The 24,133-nt window shown below is 41.5% G+C and overlaps 1 protein-coding gene across 5 annotated transcripts in view; it reads left to right on the top strand.

The window, feature by feature from the left end:
• Positions 1–24,133, top strand: part of zc3h7a (zinc finger CCCH-type containing 7A) — a 113,002-nt gene that overhangs the window by 59,252 nt on the left and 29,617 nt on the right. For all 5 annotated transcript variants that reach the window (XM_041206879.1, XM_041206878.1, XM_041206880.1 and 2 more), the window contains 4 exons: positions 3,578–3,809; positions 6,807–6,874; positions 20,529–20,712; positions 23,269–23,430. In XM_041206879.1, coding sequence (XP_041062813.1) covers positions 3,578–3,809; positions 6,807–6,874; positions 20,529–20,712; positions 23,269–23,430 — 646 coding nt within the window. The remainder of the gene's footprint in view (positions 1–3,577; positions 3,810–6,806; positions 6,875–20,528; positions 20,713–23,268; positions 23,431–24,133) is intronic.

Raw genomic sequence — 24,133 nt, 5'->3', positions numbered from 1 at the left:
TGTACACAGTCCATGTAAACCAATAGGCACCCTGCGGTCAGGCACACTACATTCTGAAACCAAGTGACCAATCCCACCTCAATCAGATGCTATGGATATCTCATCAACTCCTCCTCCCCCCCCCCCCCCCCGCGCTGCCAGACGCTTGTTACGCCGTGAACCAACCGGTCTCACTGAACTCCGTCTTTCGCCCGAGGATTTCCTATCTCCAATCCCAAAGGACTCACTTTGGAAGCTTCTCCCAAACCCATGCTTTCTCTCAGCTTGGGACTAGCTATCTTTGTCCCCTTTGCTCTAGTCTTTCCAGGCGGCTGTCTTAAAAACCAGCTGAACTCAAACAACTTCCAAATCAAACTGCTGTTTCTAGTTTCTTATGTGGGAGGGACCTACCTCTCTGGATCCCTGTTGCTAAGCAATAGCCCAGTTTCTCTACTCTTGTTTGCTTAACTTAACTTCACAGAATCACAATCACATAGTGCAGAAGAGGCCCTTCAGCCCATCAAGTCTGCCCAGACACGTGAGAAGCACCTGACCCACCTACCTAATCCCATTTACCAGCTCTTGGTCCATAGCCTTGAATGTTATGACGTGCCAAGTGCTCATCCAAGTACTTTTTAAAGAATGTAAGGCAACCCGCCTCCAACACCCTCCCAGGCAGTGCATTCCAGACCGTCACCACCCTCTGGGTAAAAAAGCTTTTCCTCACATCGCCCCTAAACCTCCTGCCCCTCACCTTGAACTTATGTCTCCTTGTGACTGACCCTTCAACTAAGGGGAACAGCTGCTCCTTATCCACCCTGTCCGTGCCTCTCATAATTTTAAAGCATAAAACTCTCATTAGAGATGCAGGCACCTTCTGAAGTGAAACTAAAACTCAATTGACCTTTCTTAACATAGATACTGAAATACAAATTGAACTTAAACGTTAAAGCTAAAACTCATTCCTAACGCCCACAAATAACAATGTAACAACTTAAACTATCTCTATTTCCCAACAAAAGAATCAGCTGACACTTGCCTTTCAGCCAAACACGTGATGAATGATGTTTTTGTTTGGCTAGAGGTTGCAGAGCACATTTCCTATGCAAGCATGCCACAGCACACCTCTTCATCTTCTGAAGAGGGGGGAAAGAAGAACATTCCTACAGTTTTACAGAACCTATAATTGCTTCTGCTAGTTTCTGGTGTTAATTTTTTTGTAATATTGCTTTCCTGTTGGTCTAAAAATTCTAGGCTGTATCTTCCTCTGCGTCCACCCAGATGCAGACTCTTTAATACACCCAATATTTCACACCTTTTGTCAGTGTCAAGTTACACCCAAATATCCTCCTAATTTGGCCGAAACTTGAAATGGGCATAAATTAATGTCAACAATCAAGGCTTGAGTAAAAGCATGGAACCCAAACCATATATTTCTTTCGGTGTCAAAATGTAATTTTCAATTCTTTTAACCATCCATGCACAGTTGTATATTAGAACCTGAGATTGGGAAACTTCAATTTTTAATGTGACATAAAAATGCATTTAGGAAAAAACCATGGTCTCAGGAATTTTTTTTGAACACACACAAAAATTGCAATAAAACACCAAAGCGCTTACTTTCTTTCCTGCTTCATGTGAAAGTCTGATTGCAAAGTGAAGAGACCCCCTGAATAAGCACAATTGGAGGATGTTTGCATCTGAGGGTTGGGGGTGGACTAGTTTGGCAGATCTTGATGTACGACTGAACAACAAAAGCGTGGACGCTTGAACATTTTGCACTGTAACTCAACTGTGTGCATAATTCCATCGTTTTTTAAGCTAGATTTTGCCTGTTGCATCTCTTTGTCATTTTTTTTTTGCATAATGCCCCTGTGAAATGCCTTGGGACTTTTTAATTATGTTAATGGCGCTTTCTAAATATAATTTGTTATTGATGTTTGCAACCAAATTACCTGTGTCTTTCACAGCTAATGCGGATTATATTCTGGGCGTAATGAAGAGGAGACTCCAGACATCAAGTGTCCAAACCAGATTAATGTGCAGCCAAAGTTATTTAATTGCCAAAGTAAAGTCTCATGAAGAATAATTATACTATTGGCAAAAGTTTAATTAACATTTTTGCAGTTGAAGGTGCAATTTTACAGATGCCCCAATGGAGACTCTGCAGTTGTTCTAGCACTTTCAGGCCTGATGAGTGACTTGATTATCAGAGAGATTGAATTTGTTACAGTACGCTGGTACTCTCAATTGGAGAAGTTTCATATTGTCCAGTCTTGCACGCTTTTTTCATATGACACTTTTGTTGAAAAATAGATACAATTAACTGAGATGATGGAAAACTTATATTATTGGCTATTTGTAAATAGAACTTCGTCTTGATGCAAAATCTTTACCATCCTCCTCCCCCAGTAGTCTTCTTGATTGACGGTGGTTGAGATGGCTGGTAACTTTGATTCTTTACTGTTCTTTGTAGCCATCTCTCTAAAGACAAGTTTACTAAAATGCTCATTTGCAGTATACCACAAGATGCAGGCGACATTATTATGAGAAAAATAACATCCGACATCATGATTTGGCATACAGTGACTTTCAAACTTCACTAATGTGGATATACCAAAAGTATCTAGCATAATTGATTATTTTAAAAGTTTTTTTTTGGTAAAATGAAAATTTAAATGTCCTATGGAATTGGGAAGATTTCCTTAAAAGTTGTGTGAAATTAGACATATTTGTCTTAATAATGAATAATGTTTTAGGATTTTTAGAAATAATTTGATTTAATCCACCTGTTTCTGCTTTCTGATCAGTGTCTGGTCCATTATGAGGAGGACAGAATTTGGTGTGACATGTAGGTGACAAGTTGGTTGGCTAAGCTTAATTTAGGTGTAGTTATCTTTTAAATTTATTTGCGGGGGTGAAGTGGATTTCCAATAACTTAAAATTTGTGTGGAATCAAAGTATATTTATTTGTCAGAAGCTAATAAATTTGTAAGATAAAGTGTTAATTAGGCTCAGTTGATATATTTACTTCCTGAGTCAGAAGATTGAGAGTTTAAGTCTGGCAGAGGACTGCTTAGTGCAAAACTGATTGAGTGCTAATTTATTAGAGGCACAGTCTTTTGGTTGAAATTTTGAACCAATGCCTAGTCTGTCTGCCTAAGTGGAAAGATCAGACCCCATGACATTATTTGAAGAAGAGCCAGAAGTTCTCCTAGTGAGTTGGCCAACAATCATCCCACAACCAGCACAAGTTGTGGAGTTGAGGTCGCAATCAGATCAACCACGATCTTATTGAATGGCGGAGCAAACTCAGAGAGCTGAGTGCCCTACTCCTGCTCCTAATTTGTATGTTCGTGTGTACAAAAAAGTAGGGTTTCTGTTCATTGATTTGCTGTTTATTGGCTCTTGTCACAGGTGAATTGGCTGTGACATTTACATCAATTACTATGACTACTTTTGAAAAATAACCCATTGGTTGTGAAATGCATTGAGATGTACATATTCAAGCATATGTAAATGCAAGTTTTTTTTCTTTAACTACTTTGTGATTTTGGGCCATGACTAAAACTGATTTGTTTTACTCCTTTAATTGCAGAAGCCCATGAATCTTACAGGAAATATTTCTTCTAGCTTGCCTGCCAGTATGCCTTCCAGTATTTCTTGTCCCAGTCCTGTCTTAGCGTCCCCACCTCAAATTACAAGTAATAGTATTCCTTCGGTGACTCTGCCATCAGTGTATTCATTACCTATGAATATGCTATCCTATGACACTTTTGGTTCCGGAATGGATTCCTTAGATTCTCTACCTATTATGGAATCTCAGAGAGGTAAGAATTGTTCATTAAGTACATGGCCAAATTTGTTAAATGCAATGATCTTCTATGTTCTTTGTTTCAATGTTAAATAAATTGCAGTCCGCATTATGGAAATATTTTTTGGCCCTGTTAGCTTTCCTATTGATGTCAAATAGATGAGTTGCCGCTCATACATTTCTGATATTGATGTTTTGCATGAGGATGCTTCAAATGCATCCTTGCTTCCTCAATGTTGGGAACTTCTCTCCACTGAAAACATCCTCTCTCGACCATCCCATTGAGATCAGAAACTTGCCAAGAGGTGACGAATTTACATTGTTTTGCCACAGGAGTCTTGAAGTGAAATTGTTTGCAAGGATAGTAATAGAAGCAAGTCTTTTGGAATGGCAGGGGACAGAAATGTGGCAAAACTAGTGAGCAGTCCTCGATCAGACAATAATGTCACATACTACACAGGAGCATAAGAATCCCTCCCCTCCTTCCATATGTCCAAAAAGCAAGCCCCACAAATTGAAGGGCTCATGCACGCACAGCAAAAAGCCCCTTCCTTCCCTTTATGTAGCACAAACAAATAACATCCCTAAGATAAAAGCAAAATACTACGGATGCTGGAAATCTGAAATGAAAACACAAAATGCTGGAAAAACTCAGCAGGTCTGGCAGCATCCATGGAAAGAGCAAATATTTCAAGTCTGTACGACTCTTCTTCAGAGCTGCTCTTTAAATAACATCCCTTTTTTTGCTCATTCCCCCTCCTCTGTCGTCTAAAACGTGGAACTAATTGAGTTCCAAGGCCCGGAGTTCATGAAAAGGTTGCTTTGTAATTGATGGATTTTGATTAGTTAGGGTGTTGCCTTTCCTAGTCCTCCTGGCCTGGGAACTTCAAAAAGTTGAAGTCCAAAAGTAAGGTTTATGCCCAAGCTGAGAGAACCCCTGCTCCAGCAGAAGTTTTGCAGGCCGTCTTTTGGCCCCTAGCCGACTTTTTGGATGCCCCTGTGATATAGGATATCTGAACTGCAGCTTAACTATCCATGTACCCAATACAGACATTGTGTGAGTAAATTAACATGGGTTCTTTTTTTGCTGAAAAAGAAGGAACTCTCGGGGACCAGTTTTTGTTTGATGTCACCCCCTTTTTGTAGAAGACAGTGGCAATCTTAGCAGGAGTTTCCTTGAAATAAAGGTAGAAACTGCTGGAAATACTCATCAGGTCCAGCAGTATCTGTAGAGAAAGAAAGAGTTAATGGCCCAAATTTTCCAAGGATCGGCAATCACTGTCAGGTTGCCGCTCCACTTTATACTTTTCTGCGTCTCAGTGCAGCTTCACGTTTCTGGCTGGGCCTTTTCATCTCGGCTTCTTTGGAAATGCAGAGCATTCTTCCATTGATCTGCTTCCTCGTAGCACAAGATCATTGGGGGATGGCAAGCCACGTTCCCTTTTTACGGCACTACCTGCCATATCCTAGTAAGTGTTTACTAACCCGCTGTACGGCTTTGGAACGTATGAACAGCTTTTCAGCATTTTAGCGAAGGAGTGTATGAGTGAATGGGTGGGTGAGGGAGTGGATGAGGTGAGTGGGTAGGTGGGTCAGGGGGTAGTCAAGTTGGTTTGTGGGGGGATGGTCAGAGGGCTAGTTAGGTGATAGAGGTCAGAGCTTTTCCTAGAACTTTTCAGCGTATTAATGAACACTTACCAGTTGTGGGGTGGTGGTTGAGGGGGGAGTTGGGGCGTGAGTTGTGTAGTTACCAAGGAGTTAAACTAAGATTTTTCCTTTAACATTTCCTGGGTAACTTGTCGGAATTGTCCGTTGGAGTCAGAGATTTTTTTCAGGCACCCCCAGGGAGCAGGGGTATTGCCCTCAGAAGCTCAAACTTCCTGGGCAGTTCCCACTAATCTGGAGACTGGGAGACCTGGGCCAATGTTTCAGGTCAATAACCTTTCATCAGCAATGAAAACCTGGTTTTCAGCAAGCATGTAAACAGGGAAAGGTGGGGTAGGTGGAAAAGAACAAAATGGTAAGTCAGTGATAGGGTGAAAAGCAAGAGAAATTAAATAACAAAAGGGATGATGTGAAAGGCAAAAGAAGCTAGTAATGGGACAAATAAACAAACAAAAAGATACTTGTCTCATTATCATCATCTTTTGCCTTGCACCTTCATCTATTTTGTCATTTGATCTCTTGCCTTTTACCTGATCACAGACCTTCTCTTTTCCCCCACCCCAACATTTGCCTTTCTGTGTACTTACTTAAAACCTCATACAGCTCGAATACTTTTTTCATTTCTGACAAAAAGGTCATCAATCTGAAACATGAATTCTGTTTCTCTCTCCAGAGATGCTGCCAGAACAGCTGAGTATTTCCAGCATTTTTTTTTTATTTCTGATTCCCAGCATCTACTTTTGCATTAGGAATTTCTTAGATTGATGTTTCCCAGTGGAGTGGCTCCATTATAAAGAACAGAAGGAGTGATTCCTGACTGGCCTGAGGGTTGCAATGAGGCAACCTTGGAACATTTCCAGCCTGAAATGTGGTTTCCTGAGTTTGGTCGGTTCAGAGCACCCTCCCACCTGGTCTGAAATCCACTATTTACCACGTAGACGTGTGGGAATGTCCCTTATAATTTGCATCAGAGGAGAAGTTTTACAAAGGATGATGCCATGCTTTATGGTCCTATTATCTTAGATTGCCATCTTAAAAAAATAATCAAGGAAATTCCTGATATGGTTTGACGAAATGAGGGAATAGTTGGAAAAAAGCCTATCGCCATATATCATTCCCCCCCTTAAGCCCCTTATTTGTTGAGATTAAGTGTAAGTATTCTTTAAATAAGGAGTTGAATACCATCATTTGCTGTACTGGTCTGTTGAGTTAATTTTTTTTTTATTATGTTTCTGCATAGTGCTGAGATCAGCACTTCTAGGTGTAGGTACAGCATTGGTTGTAAGGGAGACTGAAGATTTTAACCCATCAGTATTTTCATATGTTATCATACTTTTCTCTTTGGAAGGAAAACCTCCAGGTCTTGGAGTTGGGGCTGGAGTACAAGGACATAGTAGCAACACTTCTTATCTGCCTGTGAGTAAACATGTAATTCGCACTAATTTTTGTAAGGCATATGGTAAAAGATGTTGAGGATCGATTGTTTAGATAGAGCACGGGATCAGCTAAACAGCACAGCTTAAAATATCAGGGAAATTTAATTGATGAATCAGGGAGGGAAAGGAAAAGAGAAATAAAAGTAATTTAATTGTTGGATCCTAGCCAAATAGAAGAGACATTTTACTCTAACTAGTGGTCAAAACTTTTATGTCTGTCTGTGGTGACCATCTTGTTACTACTTCTTCCTGACCTAAGTATATGCAGTTCTTATGTTTTTCTGCTTTGATTACCTCAGCAATCAAATTGGCACAAAACTTTTCTGTTTGATGAAATACAGAAGAATTAAAACGCAGAAGAATTATTGCTAATCAACTTGAAGAAACGCATTCTCCAATGGCATCTCCTGTCTCCCCTCCAAACAAAAACAAAATTGGTTACAAAATAAATGCAAGTAAAAGGCATGCAGCAAAAACTGGAGATCCTTGAATGAATAGAAAATTTCAAAGTAAATTTAAACTTCAAAAGAGGCACATGACAAACCTTGGTCTAATAACAAAAGAAGTGGAATGTCGGAAATCAACGGAAAGCAACAAAATTTAGGCCAAGTGAAGGTGTAAAGAAGGTCTGGCAGGTCACAAAGGCAAATAAAAGATTTCACACACAATTTGTAGACAATGTAAAAATGGTTAGCTGAAGGACTAACTTCAAGAGGGCACAGACAGATTAAATTTCTTTTTGTCCAATTTATTAATGTGGAAGAATTAGAACATTTTGGGGTGAAGAATAAGGAGAGGAAATATACCTTAAATGCATAAAAACTTTAAAAGCAGTAGAGGAACTATGAAACTGGGGGTCTTAATCTTTAAAAGTAGGAGGACAAACTGATAATTTAAAAAAATTAAATGATCCTAGGTTTTATAAATAAGGGCATAAAGTGCAAAAGCAAAACCACAATGGTAAGCCTATGCAAATCATTGCTAAGGCCACTTGTAGAATAGTTGTCCAGTTTTTTGCTTCTATTTTAAGATGGATGTCAAGGCCACAGGGTGTAAAAGAGATTCACTTTGATACCAGGGATGAACCTTTAACTATGAAGAGACAGTAGAAGAATTTGGGAACTTTAATAGGTGCAGAGAGGAGATAATTAGGCTAGGTTTTGCGCTCAGTGATGAAGCAATAGCACACCCCTAACCTCAAAGAAAACTCCCCACAGGATCCAGCGATCTCTGTGGCGTGGACTTCCCCTTTCCCGATGGCAGTTTGAATCTGGTGCCAAGTCAAGAGGTGTGTAGCAGCAGTGTCAGCACACAGAGTAAGTAGTCAGTCACATTTAAATGTTCTCACAGGCAGCAAATCAGGCGGTTAAAAGCATTTTATCCTTCATTTTTTTAAATTTAAACTTTTAGGTAGTGAAATAAGTGTTTATAATTAGATATCTAAGATAAAATATTGATATAAACAACCCTGTCCCACAAGTTTGCAACCTGTATGGATGAATGTGGGGGTTGCAGGGTGGATGAGCGAATTGACCATGGCACAGGGGGAGTAAATAGGAATGTCGTGGTGGCTGGGGATACTATAGTCAGACACAGTTTGCTGAGGCTAAGAACGAGAGTCTGGGCTGGAGAGAAACTTACACTGTGAGGGGAAGGGCCCAGTGGTCATGGTTCACATAGGTACCAGTAACATAGGTAGGACTAGGAAAGAGGTTCTGCGTAGGGAGTATGAGCAGTTAGAGACTAAACTAAAAAGCAGAACTTCAAAGGTAACAACCTCTGGATTATTACTTGAGCTACGAGCAAATTGGTGTAGGGTAAATAAGATTAGGGAGTTGAATGTGTGGCACAAAGATTGGTGTGGAAGAAATGCGTTCGATTCGTTGGTACTGGCACCAGTACTGGGGAAAGTGGGAGCTCCACTGCTGGGATAGTCTTCACTTGCAGTACGTAGTCTTCACTTGCAGTACGTTGGGACCAGTGTTCTGGCGAGTCGTATAACTAGGGTGACAGGGAGGACTTTAAGCTAAATAGTGGGGGCAAGGGATCAAGTGTGGGAAGATGTGATCAATTAAAGAGAGAAGACAAGGCAAGAGAGCAAAGTAACAATAAGAGAAGTGATAATTGGAGTGTGGCAAGAAGGGACAGAGCATACAAACTGGAGTGCGCCAGCAGATAAGGCCAGAGATTGCAAAAATGATAAAAAGACTGAATTAAAGGCTCTGTATCTGAATGCACATAATTCATAACAAAACAGATGAGTAGACAGCTTAAATAGAAATAAATATATATGATCTAATGGCCACTACAGAGACATGGCTGCAAGATGACAAAGGCTGGGACCTGAATATTCGAGGGTACGTGACATTTCAGAAGGACAGGAAGCTAAGAAAAGGAGGAGGGGTGGCTCTGTAACATTAATACAATAGAGAGAGATGAACTTGGTTCTGAAGATCAAGATGTAGAATCAGTTTGGGTAGAGATAAGAAATATTAAAGGTAGGAAGTCACTTGTGGGCCCCCTAATATTAACCACACTAGGATAGAGTAGATAGGAAGAAATAAAGGGGGTTTGTGAGAAAGGTACAGTGATAATCATGGGTGAATTTAATCTACATATAGATTAGACAAATCAAATTGGCAAAGGTAGCCTGGAAGATTAATTCATTGAGTGTTTTCAGGACAATTTCTTAGAGCAGCACGTGCTAGAGCCAACCAGAGAATAGGCTATTCTAGATCTGGTAATGTGCAACGAGGCAGGATTAATTAATAACCTTATAGGAAAGGTGCTCCTAGGTAGCAGTGATGATAACATGATTGAATTTCGCATTCAGTTTGAGGGAAAGAAGGTGGGTCAAAGACTCGTGTTTTGAACTTAAATAAGAACAATTAAGAGGGTATGAAGATAGAGCTGGCTAAAGTGAACTGGAAAATTTGTTAAGGGCTAAGTCAATAAAGATGCAGTAGCAAGCATTTAAGGAGATATTTCATAACACTCAGCAAAGAAACATTCCAGTGAGAGAGACTCTAAGGGAAGGACATACCATCCATGGCTAATTAAAAAAGTTAAAGATAGTATCACATTGAAAGAAAAAGCGTGCAATTCCATTAAGATTGGTGGCAGACTAGAAGATTGGACAGAATGTAAAAAAATGGCAAAGAGCGACTAAAAAAATGAGGGAGAAATTAGACCACGAAAGAAAGCTAGCTAGATATATAAAAACAGATGGTAAGAGTTTCTACAGGTATTCAAAAAGTAAGAGAGTAAGTAAAGTGAATGTTCCTCCTCTAAGTTGTGAGTCTGGGGAATCAGTAATGGGAAGCAAGGAAATGGCAGATGAATTGAGCAGATGTTTTGCATCTGTCCTTACTGTAGAGGATACAAATAACATCCCAGAAATAAGTGTGCATCAAGAGGTGAAAGGGAGGGAGGAACTTAAGACAATTACAATCACCAGGGAAAGAGTACTAAGAAAATTATTAGTACTAAAAGCTGACAAATCCCCCAGGTCCAGATGGACTTCATCCTAGGGTCTTAAAAGAAGTAGCTGCTGACATAGTAGATACATTGGTTTTAATTTTCTAAAATTCCCTAGATTCTGGAAAGGTCCCATCAGATTTGAAAGTAACAAATGTAACTTCTCTATTCAAGATAGGAAGGAGACAGAAAGCAGGAAACTACAGGCCAGTTAGCTTAACATCTGTCATGAGGAAGATGCTGGAATCTATTATTGAGGAGATTAAGGGCAGAAATCGTCCCAGATTTGCAAGAAGTGCGGTCTTGGGTGGGTTTTACCTGCCAGCCGCAATGGCAGGTTTACACACTGTGTCATCCCAAACCCGCCACATTATTTATGCGTTCCCGGGAATCATGCCATTTCCATGGTGGAGGGGTCTAATTCACCCATCCGCCATCACCTCGCCATTTCGTCACGCCGGGCATCATATTTGAAGCCCAGCCGCACGCAGCACATCTCAATGCTTCCAGACCACAACTGCGGCAGGAAAGACATGGCCTGGAAAGGCAAAAGGACTTCAGCCCCCAGGTTTAGCGATGTGTCACTGGGAACGCCTTTTTGAAGGCGTGGAGGCCTGCCGGATGTCCTCTACCACCCCCCCCTGCTCTGGCTGCAGGATGGGCAGCAGCGTAACTAATCAGGCTTGGGAGGCAGTGTCAGCGGTGGTCAGCGCCAATGCCCTTCAAAAGAGGACAGCCACTCAATTCCATAAGAGGATGACTGATAACATAAGAACTAGGAACAGGAGTAGACCATTCGGCCCTTAGAGCCTGCACCGCCAATCAATAAGATAGTGGCAGATCTGCTTTTGTTTCAATTTCCACATTCCCATCTAACCCCTTTTAACCTTAGGCAAGAATCAATCTACCCCTGCCTTTAAAAATATTCAATGACCCTGTCTCCACCGCCTTCTGAGGCAGAGAATTCCAAAGTCGCACAACCCTCTGAGAGAAGAAATTTCTCCTCCATCTCTGTCCTAAAAGGGTGACCCCTAATTTTAAAACAGTACTCCCTAGCTCTGGACTCACCCACAAGAGGAATCATCCTTTCGACATCCACCTTGTCAAGGCCGTTCAGGACCTTGTATACTTCAATCAAATCACCCCTCACTCTTCTAAACTCCAGTGGAAACAAGCCCAGTCTGTCCAACCTTTCCTCATAAGACAACCCACTTATTTCAGGTATCAATCTGGTAAAGCTCCTTTGAACTGCCACCAATGCTATTGCGTTCTTCCCTAAATAAGGAGACCAAAACTGCGCACAATATTTGAGGTACGGTCTCACCAATGTACTGTATAACTGAAGCATAACATGCTTGCTTTTATGTTCAATCCCTCTCATAATAAAGGATAGCATTCCATTAGCCTTCTTAACTACTTGCCATACCTGCACACTAACTTTTTGTGACTCGTACTAGAACACCTAGATCCTTCTGCACCTCAGAATTATGCAGCCATTCTCCATTTAAGTAATACTCTGCTTTTTTTGTTCTTCCTGTCAAAGTAAACAACTTCACATTTTCCCACATTAAAATCTATTGGCCAAACCTTTGCCCACTCACTCAACCTATCTATATCCATCTACAACCTCCTCATGCCCTCTTCACAACGTACTTTCCTACCTATCTTTGTGTCCTCCATTCCGCCAGGGTAAGCCACTCTTCTCATCACTCTGAACTCACACTCTCAAACCCATCACACATCCACAGAGCCCTCATTCACTGCCGGTTCAAGGGGCATCACCATTCATTCTCTCTCACTCACTGTCATTGTCCTCATCCTGTCTGTGGGACCACTCGCCACCTACACATGCCAGGCAGACTTATCATCTGGCCTGGCAGGCATCCTGATTACACTTTCTCCATCTCTATTCATGCAGGACGAGCTGGAACACAACAACAGGGAGAGGTCGCAGACCATGGAGGAATGCCTGAAATCAAGGTCCTCAGGGACTTTGAAAACAGTAGGCCATCCAGCTGGCCGGTGACGATCTGGACCGGTCCTCTGCTGAGGATGAGGTCGGTGGTTCTCTGCCAAGTGAGGGACCAGCAGGGCAACATTCATCAGACAACCATGCTGTGAGTGACGTGTCCTGTTTCACAGGCCACTGCTATACACTTAATTATCTTCCCTTGCTTCTGCAGGTGCAACTGGGAAACAGCCATGATGGAGTCCATGACCCAGGACCTCCAATCAAACCCCAAAGAAACCTCTGAAGAGGAATCTGGAGGCACCCTTCACCTGACACAGCACTCACCAAAACCTTCCACCAGCGCAGACACACACCTCGATGGGTCCTAGCTTTAGAATAGCCTTGGGATCACAATCTGGTGAGCAGGTCACACTGTCAAACCCACAGCAGGTGGTGGCAGGGACTTCCCTGGTTTCCAGCACTCTAAGCACTGCTGGAGGCCAGAGGTTTGCTGAGCCTAAGTCAAGTGATGAGCTTCTGGACTTGGTCATGTCACAGTTGCTTGAGCTGCAAAGGCAAGCTCTGGAACATCAGGAAGGGATGTCCGTGCATTCAGATTGCAAGGCACGATGGAGGAGTCCGTTCGCCTCCCCCACTAAGGTGATTGCGCCAGCATGCCAACGCACTGAAGTCAACAATCGTAGGACAGCGGCTGACATGGAGATCTTGATCCAGAACATTGGTCCTGCACTGCTGCGCAGGCTCAACTCAATCGCTGATGCCATAGTTGGCCTCCAGCATTGGGTATGTGAAAGGGGTGCCAGGCAGCTCGATCTCACTCTAGCTAACCCTTCTTCTCAAGGAGTCCGCCTGGGGCCCTCGGGCACCCATAGGGAGGAGGATCAGCAGGTGCCCACTCCAGGGTCATCCATCCGGGTGACTCCGGGAGAGTCCTGCCCATCTGAATCCCCTCTTCCTGTGATCTCAGTAGCTCCAGCTCCACAGACTGAGGTGGGTGCTACTGCAACACAGCAGGATCCCAAAAGCAGGCTGGGGCCCACCCTCCAAGTCTCAGCCCTTCAGAGGACGCCTGCCAAGGTCATCACAGGGCATTACAATCAGCAGGCTGCCTCTACCTCCGCTGTGGATGTCTGGGGAACACTAAGATGTAGTAGCAGGGTTAGGAAAGTTGACATAAATTAGTTGCACGACCTGGGTACGGGCATTAATCACTTGTACATACTATTCACTATTGTCAATAAACTCCCAAGAATGTCTCCCTGCCTACCGCTCCTTGTTCTAATAAGCAGTGTTCTTGTCACTCAGATGTGAAACCTTTCTGCACAAGATGAAAGCCAGTGATTCAGTACAGGGCCTCTTCCCTGTGCTCTGTGCACCCTTCAGACCCAAGTGATGGTCCGGCTTCTCACTTCCTGGACACGTTACTGGTGCCTGCACCTTGGCGGTGCTTCTCATTGCTGCCAGAATGTAGTGGGCAGGTGCCAATGTTTTCTCTCATTCTCTGCGTGCTCTCAACATCTTTTAAGGTGGGGCTGTCCCCCATCTCTTCAGCATTTGTAACCACTGATGCTGTGCTCCTGAAGGGCTCAAACGCTGAAGTCGGACAAAGTGTCAGACTATCCTAAAGTTTCATGGCTGCGTTTCTATGATATGACCCTGATCACAGAGCGCAAGTGAGCTGTCCTCAGCCGGTCAGGAGTTGGACATTATCAGAGGCTATATGAAGATCTTTGGAGTGTTCTCACTGCATTTTGTCGACATCCTCAATCCAGTGACTAGATTAGGGCCTCCACTCTATCTCCATGACAGGAGCATTCTCACAGTGTATTTGTGCTGTCCTAGACCAGACTGGAGTCAAACATTCACAGATGCAACATGAGGATCTATGGGGTCACCTCACTGCATGTCGTCATCATCTTCCACAAATCTAGCATCTGTGAGGATCTGCTTCGTCTGGCCAGTGTGAGGGCCTTATCCCCGTCATCGTCATCTGCAAGGACCTCCTCATCCTCATTGGAGGAGACCTCCAGCCCCTCCATCTCCACCTCAGCCAGCTCCTCTCCCTGTTGCAGTGCCAGATTGTAAAGGGCGCAGAAGACGACAACTATGCGTGACACCCTCTGCGGACTGTATTGCAGGGCTCCACCAGACCAGTCCAGGCACCAGAGCCGCATCTTCAGCATCCCGATGGTTTGCTTCACCAAGTTGTGAGCTGCAGCATGAACCTCATTATACCGTCGCTCTGCTGCAGTCTGAGGCCACAGTACGGGTGTCATTAGTCACAGCCTCTGTGGGGTAGTCCTTGTCCCTAAGGAGCCATCCCTGCATCTTTTGTGTACCTTGGAAGACACAGGATGTGGGAGTCGTGCGCACTCCCTGGAAACCATGCGCACACCTACAGGATGTGTTTCTGGTGGTCGCACACCAGCTGCACATTCAGCGAGTGGAACCTCTTGCGGTTAATGTAGTTCACAGTGTTGCGACAGAGATCTGAGCGCCACATAAATGCAGTCAGTCACACCCTGCATCTGTGGGAAACCAAGATTTGGGTGAATCCATTCGCTCTTGCATCCTGGCTGTCCTGGTCCTGGGTGAAATGTACAAAGTTGTGTGCCCTCGCAAAGATGGCATCCGTGACCGCATGGATGCATTTGTGGGGGGAGGCTTGTGAGATCCCAAAGAGGCTGCTTGTGAGATCCCACAGAGCTCACCTATAAAAATTGAGCACCACGGTCATTTTCACAGCCACTGGCAGTGGATGCCCTTCAAGACCCTGTGGCGCCAAATCCTGCAGTAGCTGGCATATATGACCAGCCAGTCCCCTAGACATGCGCAGTCTTCGGCACCACTGGTTCTAAGTCATCTGCAGGGATGAAAGGTGGCATCTAGAGACTCTGGGCGTCACTAGGCACCTACCAGCAACGGCTTGCTCTGGCTCTTTGGCGGCGTGTGCAGGAGCCCCAGCCCCCATTCTTCCTGAGATTGCTGCGCCTGCATCTGTGCAGCCATGAGCCTCAGTCACTCACGGCTCCATCGTCTTCACTCTCTGTAGTTCATCAGACATACAGCTAATTCACCAAGCTCTATGATCCTGATGTACTACTGCAGGATGAAAGAGAGACACTAAGCTCTCCTGATTAAGCTTAAAGGCCATTTACAGCTTCCCAGAGAGTGCTGGCCGCCACTTGGATGGCCAGAGATTAGTGCATTGTATGGCTGCATGAAGCCCCACCCACCTCCATCACACTCCACCCAACTGACCGGCAGCAGCTTTGCCCATTGCACTGCGTACTGTGCCCTCAGCTCAGGCACAGGCATTCTCCTAACCCACACTGCAAGGCAGCACTGTTAGCTTGAACCCATCAGGGAGACTGGCCCAAACTGGAATGCTGGCGGACATGTCTAATAATGATGTGCAGATAGTACAATGAGGTTCCCAATGCCCAATGGCGGGAAACGTGGCCTGCCGCCAGCGAGCTGAGTGGAGAATTGTGAACTGGCTTCACATCGTCGTGAAACCGACCGTGCCAAATTGTCAGCTTATGGCACCAAACACGCCTGATGCTGGCGGGCATGGAAAGTCCTGGCTTATAGCGGGGTACTTAGAAAATCCCAGTGCAATCAGGTAGAATCAGCTTGGCTTTGTGAAAGGGGGATAATTGCTTGTTCCTTCTTCAAAGAACCAATAAGCTTGTCAATGTGGATAAAGGGGAACCAGTGAATGTGGTGTACTTAAGATTTCCAGAAGGCATTTGACAAGGTGTCACGTCAATGGTTATTATGCAAAATAAGAGCTCATGGTATAGGAGGTAACATATTAGTATGGATAAAGGATTGGTTAGCTAACAGGAAACAATGGGTCATTTTTGAGTTGGCAAGATATAATGAGTGGAGTGCTACAGGATCACTGTTGGTGCCTCAGCTATTTACAGTGTATATTAATGACTTCAATGACAGAATTGGATATATGGTTTGCTACATTTGCTGATGACACAAGGCCAGGAATGTAAGCTGCGAAGAGGACATATATAGGTTAAGTGGATGGGCAAAAATTAGCAGGTGGAGTATAATATGGGAAAATGTGAACCTGCCCAATTTGGCAGGAAGAATAAAAAAGCAGCATATTGTTTAACCGAGGAGAGATTGCAGAATTCTGGTATAGAGGGATCTGGGTGTTCTGATACATGAATCACAAAAAGTTAGTGTGCAGATTAGGAAGGCAAATGAAATGTTGACATTTATTGTAAGGGTAATGGAGTATAAAAGTGGGGATGTTTTGCTGCAGCTGTACAGGGTATTAGTGACACCACATCTACAGTACTGTGTACAGTTCTGGTCTCCTTATTTAGGAAAGGATATAATTGCATTATAAGCAGTTCAGAGAGGGTTCACTTGACTGATTCTTGCAATGAGGGGTTATCCTATGAGGAAAGATTGGACAGGTTGGCCCTGTATCTGTTGGAGTTTGGAAGAATGTGAGGTAATCTTCTTGAAACATATAAGATCCTGAGGGGACTTGACAGGGTGGATGCTGAAAGGATGTTTCCCCTTGGGAGAGACTAGAGCTAGGGGTCACTTTTTTTTGAAAAAAAGGGGGTCTCCCATTTAAGACTGAGATGTGGAGAATGTATTTCTGAGGGTTGAGAGCCTGTGGAACTCTGTTCAGAGAGTGGTAGAAGCAGGGTCATTGAATATTTTTAAGGTTGAAGTGGATAGATTCTTGATTGACAGGGGAGTCAAAGGATATGGGGGTAGGAAGGAATGTGGAGTTGAGGCCAAAACCACATCAGCCATGATCTTATTGAATGGCAGAGCAGACTCAAAGGGCTGAATGGCCTACTCCTCCTCATTCATAAGTTTGTAAACTTTTTTCAGAAAAGTTATTTTAAAAATATGAGATCTTATAATAATGCAGAAAACGGACATTCCACAAATGTGAAATTAGCTTTTCGGGGTCAGTGAGGCCATTTCATAGTAATAATGAAGTTATTATGGTGTTAAAACCCAGTTACACCTGATTCAACAAGATATAACTTTTATAAGAGTTTTTGCGGAGAAACTAATGGTGTAAAAATGAAAGTCTCTTATCACTTCATTTGATTGCATAGGGCTTACACTCCTGACCCCCAACAGTACACCTCTGGAATCATTGACAGAACTTCTGGATTTCCATGTTGCTCTGCACATGTGCAGACTCAATTTTCTGTCAGTTTCAGTGGAGTAATGATAATGAATGCTGACAGTTTCACCGTCATTACAATGCAAAATCTAGGCTAATGAAGGAATTTGGTCACTTATATAGATACTGTTGCCACTGGTAACTAAAAATTGTAAATTTAAGATTATTTTGTTCCCCGCCCCCAAAAAAGGGAGAGATTTTTATGCAGTCAGTTTTTGGAACATGGAATGTACCATTAATGGAGGCAGAATCCATAAATATTCTTAACATTTTTTTGTAAAATAAATACACTAAAAGGATATGGACCAAAGGCAGGAGAATGGGACTAAATAGATCACTGTTCAGGGAGTGGGCATATGCACAATGGACTAAATGGCTATTTTCTGTGCTGCAAAATTCTACGATTCTAGGAAATGCTTTGAGGCGTCCTGAGGATGTGAAAGGCACTATATAAATACAATTTATTTTTCTCTTTGCAGCTGTCAGAAATTTGCAGTTTCAAGTCTGCCTTCTCATCTCTGTGGTAGATGACAGGAAAAGAACACAGTGTGAGACATACAAGAATAAAGGAGACAGACATGCAGAGAAGAAAAATGAAAGTGTGAGAGGCATGCAAAGTGCTAGAGAGAGAAAAACATGGATGTGTGCACACATTCAAGAGGAGAAAAGAATGAGACACAGAAGAGAGGAGATAGACAAGGATAGAGGTGCATAAAAAGAGAGACTGAGGAACAATTAAAGTGACAGCATTGGAAAGTGTGAGATGCATACAGTGCAAAAGCTGAAAATGGCAAGAAAACATTGTCTGTCGGCAATGGCATAGGAAATGAACTAGCTTTTCTTTAGTGCAGATTTTCTTTGATTTTGTGCCATGTTTGTTGAAGTGCCTTTCATAAATTGCTTCAATTTTATTTATTCACTAGGTCTCTTGTTGTGTTGCTGTCAGTCAGTCTGTGAGCCCGTAGTCTCTTGCTCCAGCAGTTGGGTCAGGGCAGAGCAGCAACTGGCTCCACAAATGTTCTAGCTATTCATAGCAGTTGCAAAAAGTAGGGCTGCTGGACACATTGAAAATTGGAAGAGGATCAATATGGGGCAACTTAGGAAATGGGCAGAAAAAATTTAAGTGGCCAAGAGAACCAACAAAAAGTGGAAGGCTAGAGTCATAACCATTCCAGTTAAGATAGCAGAGGCACCTGCTACAAAAGTTTTAAACAACTGATACAGTTGAAAAAGCATGGAAAACCAGATTAGTGATTGGGAGAAAGCTGTCAAATGATCCCTGTAGATGAAGGAAGTGTAAGGGTCAACTGTGGGAAGCAAAGGTGGAATGTGTCTTGACTTGAAAAGTAAATAATGAGATGAGGAAAAGAAGCACACAGTGAAAATGGATAATATGACCAAGAATGGCATGGGAATCAGGTTGGGGAGAAGCTAGCTGGGCGATGGAGGGCAGAGGTGAAGAAGTGCCATAATTGAAGAGAGAAAAATTGACTGGGGCCCTTTTTATCCGGCAGCCTATGAAGGAAGAGCATGCCTTTGATCATTGGATGAGAATGGGCTTAGGCTTGATTATGACGCCCCTACAATGGAATAGCTTACTGACAGTCTAATAAAGCACTGCTGGGCATCTGGTGCTTGTGGACCTGTACCCCACTTATAGGAAAGTTTAGGAGATAGAGGGGGGGTTATCGCCAGAAAAAGATGTCACCTTCCCCTCCCCCCTCCCCCTCCCGAAGATGAAGCTAGATAAGCATTTGTTTTCATTGCCTTTAAACTCAAGAGTTTATCACCTTTTAATGTGAAACCTCTTCTTTTGATTGGCGAAATAAGTAACACAATTTGGTGGTGCCCACAAAATGTCCAGAAATGATAGCCCAAATTCCTTCAAGCAGGAGAAGGAATTGTAATGATATAATTGTAATGGTTTTCTGTGTACTCTTCAAAAGAGGGAAGAATAACCTTACCATATATTGGTGATAGTGCTGCAAATACACTTTGCTTTTCCCTGTATTAATATCCTGAATTTCTTTTTCTCTCCCAAAGAACACTAACTTTGTTAAATAAGGAATAACAAAAGTATCCCGCTTTTTTTTATTTATTTCGATTGAAAAGTAGAACCAAATGTTCTAGTGGTACTGATTGCTGATAAGGATTGTTTACTGGGATATTATGTTAAACTTATATTGGTGTATACTGGTATTTCCAGTAGTTTCCAGATAATTAATACTAGACTTCCTCTTTAGATTCACCAGAATGCAAATGTCATGCAAAATGTTCATCTTAGCAACATTTATGTAATGTTATTTAAGTGCGACTTATAATGCCACCATATTTTTCTTAGAATTTGTACAAAATGTTTAAGTGCAAAGGAAACAGGGAGGGGAGGAGGCTACATATGTTTTAAAAATGAGTAGGCCATTCATTTCAGACAAGCTGTCATGGATTGATTCATGGGAAGTAAAATTTAGTTAATACTGTACTGAAAATTAAAATCCTGAATGTTTCGGGTAAACCAGTGCAAAGATCTGCAAGATCATTTATTGCTTTTACCAACAGCTAACTCCTTACATGTCATTGATTATACTCTGACACCATGTAAAAAACTTTAAAATGAGATTATTCCTGTTGTAGAAAGTAATATCTAATTATGTCTCAAACAGCTATACTCTGAAACCCTTTTGAGGAGATTTCTACTTCTTGAGATTTTACTGAAATAATTTGGAATACAAATGATCTATTTCACCAAGCTTGTTTTTCTTTTTGAAAAAGCACTCAAAAAATTAAGAGATGAAGTCTTGTTTTGTTTTTTAGTTTATGATTTTAAAAGAAACCCTTTTCACCTGGCTGCCTAAGATCTATCACACCAGCATAGTAAAATGTATCAGACGTTTCAAGGTTAAAAATTCAGATTATGGTACTACAGGTATAATGATTTTCTGCTTTGCAATTTTCAGTGCACGTACAAAAATAGTTAGTGAACATTTTCTGTATTTATTTTTCCTACAGCTAAATAGTACAAGCAGTCTGTTCAGTAGTAACAGCAATATAGGAGTTATAGGTCAAAATGGAAGTGGCATTTCAAGAGGAACAGAAATGGGAGCGAATGAATTATCCACACAAACACTAGGTAGAAATCCGCTGTCGGACACGCATGAATTTAAGCAGGCCTGTCTTTTGTGCTTTAAAATAGGTGAGAAAAATATAACTTGGTTATGTTGTACAAATTTTCATCTTATGAAATGACTATTGCTGTAAGTGCAGTACTTACCTGTTCATGTCCCTCCACATATATTTGAACAATAGGCTGTGTAAGGTAATTGGTCTACCAGCAGACTTGCATTTCATAAGAACCAATGTGTTCAACTGTGAATCCTCATTGGATTCAATTGAAAAATGTCTCTATGGGAACAGTGGAGTTGTTGACGTTTACTTTTTTGCATTTCTTTAGTCTAGTCTACTTTGAGATGAGTGAGTTCACATTATAGATAAGTATCTGTAGTTTAACTTTCCGTGTACTTTGACTTATGATGACATTCGTAACACTGAAGTCCATGTGAATCTAACAAATAAAGTTGCTGAGCTGCAATTTTTTTCCTCCTGAAGTGATGCTCTCAGACAGGATCTAATGGTGATGATGAAAATTACTGAACTATGACTATGAAAAATCTATTCCATTGCAGCTGTTGTTGTATGTGAAGAGCCAAGTATTTGACCAAGGTTTCTCACAAGTAATGTTTCTTGAAAAGGCCAGGCAAAGTAAATATTGGCTTACATATATCACACCCTACATCTTTCCCTTTTTTTTATTCTTTGACGTGTTTTTTCTGGCCCTGCTCCAAGTATGGGTGAGCAGGCAATTTGCTAAGAGGCTTTTGTATTTGTTCCTTTTTTGATGTCCAAATCATTGGAAGAGGATGCTGTATTAACGTGGCATCAAGCATATGTTATATCATGCTATTTAAAAACAAAAGTGTGTTTGCTCTGAAATGGTGGATAGCTTTGATTTTACATGATAATTAAGTGAGTTATATAGTTTATTAGCACTGTTCCTTGGATTTACACCCTAGCAACTTTCCTTATCTGATGTCAAGCATTCCGATTAGTTTTTTTAACCAGTGACTTGAGTAACAATTACTCCTTAAAATCAAATTTATTATTCACAACGTGTCCTACAGCAACAATATTATTTTCTACAACCCCATCCAGATTAGTGATCATTAGAAAGTTGCTTGTTTATTTTTGCCAATGTTGAGTAATTATTTGGAAAGTGCTCAAAACCATTTGTTCCAAAGCTTTTAAGAAATCAATTTTAACACACCATTTTGATTTAAAATTATTGTAGTTAATTAAAAGGCTAATGTATTAATACATGTATCTTGGATCAAACCCAATTAGCATTGTATAACGATTCTGTTTTTTTAAAATCACAACAGCATGTGATGTAGTTTCACAGGATGTCTAACAGCACTGGAGAGTTGTGGCTCACTACATTCCAGCAAGTTGGGGCTCTTTAGCAATCACATCCCTGCATAGCTGATGTAATAGTATAACTGATGTATAGAAACACAGGAGCGGTAGAAACTGAGCTTTCATTTTGCAAAGCAATCACAGGAAGTCTTACTATAAAAATGCTGGAAGTGAGAGATAATAGAATTATTGCAGGATGCATTTAAAATGAATAAAGGATAAAATTAAAATAAAATTATTACCTGCTAAGAAAGAAAGATCTAAAGTACATTTCTTAATAAATTATCCTGTATCGAAAGTCGCTTGGTAATACAGAATTTGAGTATTGCTGTAAAAAGAGACTTGCTGTCGAAGCTTTTCACCTTGTACTCATCAGGACAGAATTGCAAGAATACCAGATTTCAAAAGGAACAATTTATACTGCATAAGAAAAGGGTGCTAATTGGTTGGCATGTGAACTCTGGTCAGGTGTTGCCATGGAGATATATCCTATATCCTTTTCAATAACTACTGTAATCAAAATGTTAAATCTCACATCCAAATGACTTTCTTCTACATGCTATGGGACTTATGCTATTCATAGTATTCATCAGATGGCCATTTGTGACAAAAGTTTGAAAAGGTTTTCCTGCTATTTTGAGTTAGCTACAGCTAAGTTAAATATTGTCAATCTTTTTGTTAAATTTTCATCTTTGTGTCTGATATGGTGGCCTATGTGTTTTCCAGTTTGCCTTGTAACACGAGCTCCACTAACAGTGGCTAAACAGCAATGCAAATGAAGTAGCACTGTTGCTACTGGAAGTGAAGTAAATAATCGCGATGATTCTGCCTAGTGTTTCTGGCCAGTGGCCCACAACCCAGCACTATATCTACAATGCATGCTTGCTGCTGGAGGAAGGTTGTGTCTTCAGCCACTGATGCTCTTGAGTATTTACATTTAAGTCTACCGTGCACAGGTCTGTGCTGTAGTTTTCTATTTGCAAGCTGGCAATATAGTTTTGTAAACATTGGACTGTACAAACTTTTCCCCAAACCAGAGTGGTATTGCATGAGCTAAAAGGTCACTTTCCAACTTTGGATTACGTGTGCTTGTGTTAATTTTTGAAGATGAAGTTTTAAGGTGGAATTATTTGCTTTGGAACTGCCCTGCAATATAGACAGTGTTTTCAGCAAACCCAGAATAAGAAACTGAGTTCACCATGTTTACAAGGCTTTGTCATAAGAGGTAATGTATTTTTAAGGAATTTGTTCATAATTCCACTATTTCTACTGTTTTTAGATCCCAAAGGATTAGCATATACCTACAACAGAGATGTGGAACATAAGTGTAAGAAGGATATTCTAATTGGTCGATTGAAGAACTCTGATGGTAGGTCCTGGAAGAAGATACGACCTAGACCAACAAAGAATCAGTATGTGGGTCCATATTACATCTGTAAAGGTAAGATGTTAAAGGGACTGAGTGAGTATCCTATAACTATTTGCTGAGAATTATAATACAACTTCTGGTGCAGTTAATTTTCATTGTAGTGAAAGTTCACATATTGTGCATGATAAAAGGATCGTTGGTACTTTCCCAGATAGGAGTTTTGGTGCATTGTAGGTTGAATCGGATATTAATTGTGTATTGACCACCTCTTAGATTTGAACTGTTGTTAAAACTAAGTACCTACAAAACCTGTATTAATAAATGTTACTCTGTGCTGTGTTATTTTTCATGCAAGTTGTTAACTCCCTAAAAGTATAAAATAAATGTGACAATTATATAGTAAGGCTTTTAAAGATTAATTTTGGGGATGTAAGCGTCACTGGCAAGAGCAGCATTGATTTTTTCCCATCCCCAGTTGCTCTTGAGAATGTGGTATTGGGTCTTCTGCTTGAACCATTACAGTTTGTGGGGTGAAGGTTCTCCCACAATATTGTTAGCTAGAGGATTTTTAGGATTCTGACCCAGAAACAATATAGAGACAACTATTCATGACTATGAATGGTGTCTGCTCTTCTTGGCATTCTCGACTTGGGAGGCATTTCTTCATGGAGGGCCAATATACTACTTCTCCTGCCTGCAATATTTGCTTTCTGAGTTTATCTTGCTTTACCTGGAATTTTTATCCTTTACATTCAGTCACCATCACCCAAATTAG

The sequence above is a fragment of the Carcharodon carcharias genome, chromosome 15 (genome assembly GCF_017639515.1).
Source record: "Carcharodon carcharias isolate sCarCar2 chromosome 15, sCarCar2.pri, whole genome shotgun sequence".
In the NCBI taxonomy this organism is placed as follows: Eukaryota; Metazoa; Chordata; class Chondrichthyes; order Lamniformes; family Lamnidae; genus Carcharodon; species Carcharodon carcharias.
This window is presented reverse-complemented; position numbering and strand designations above follow the sequence as displayed.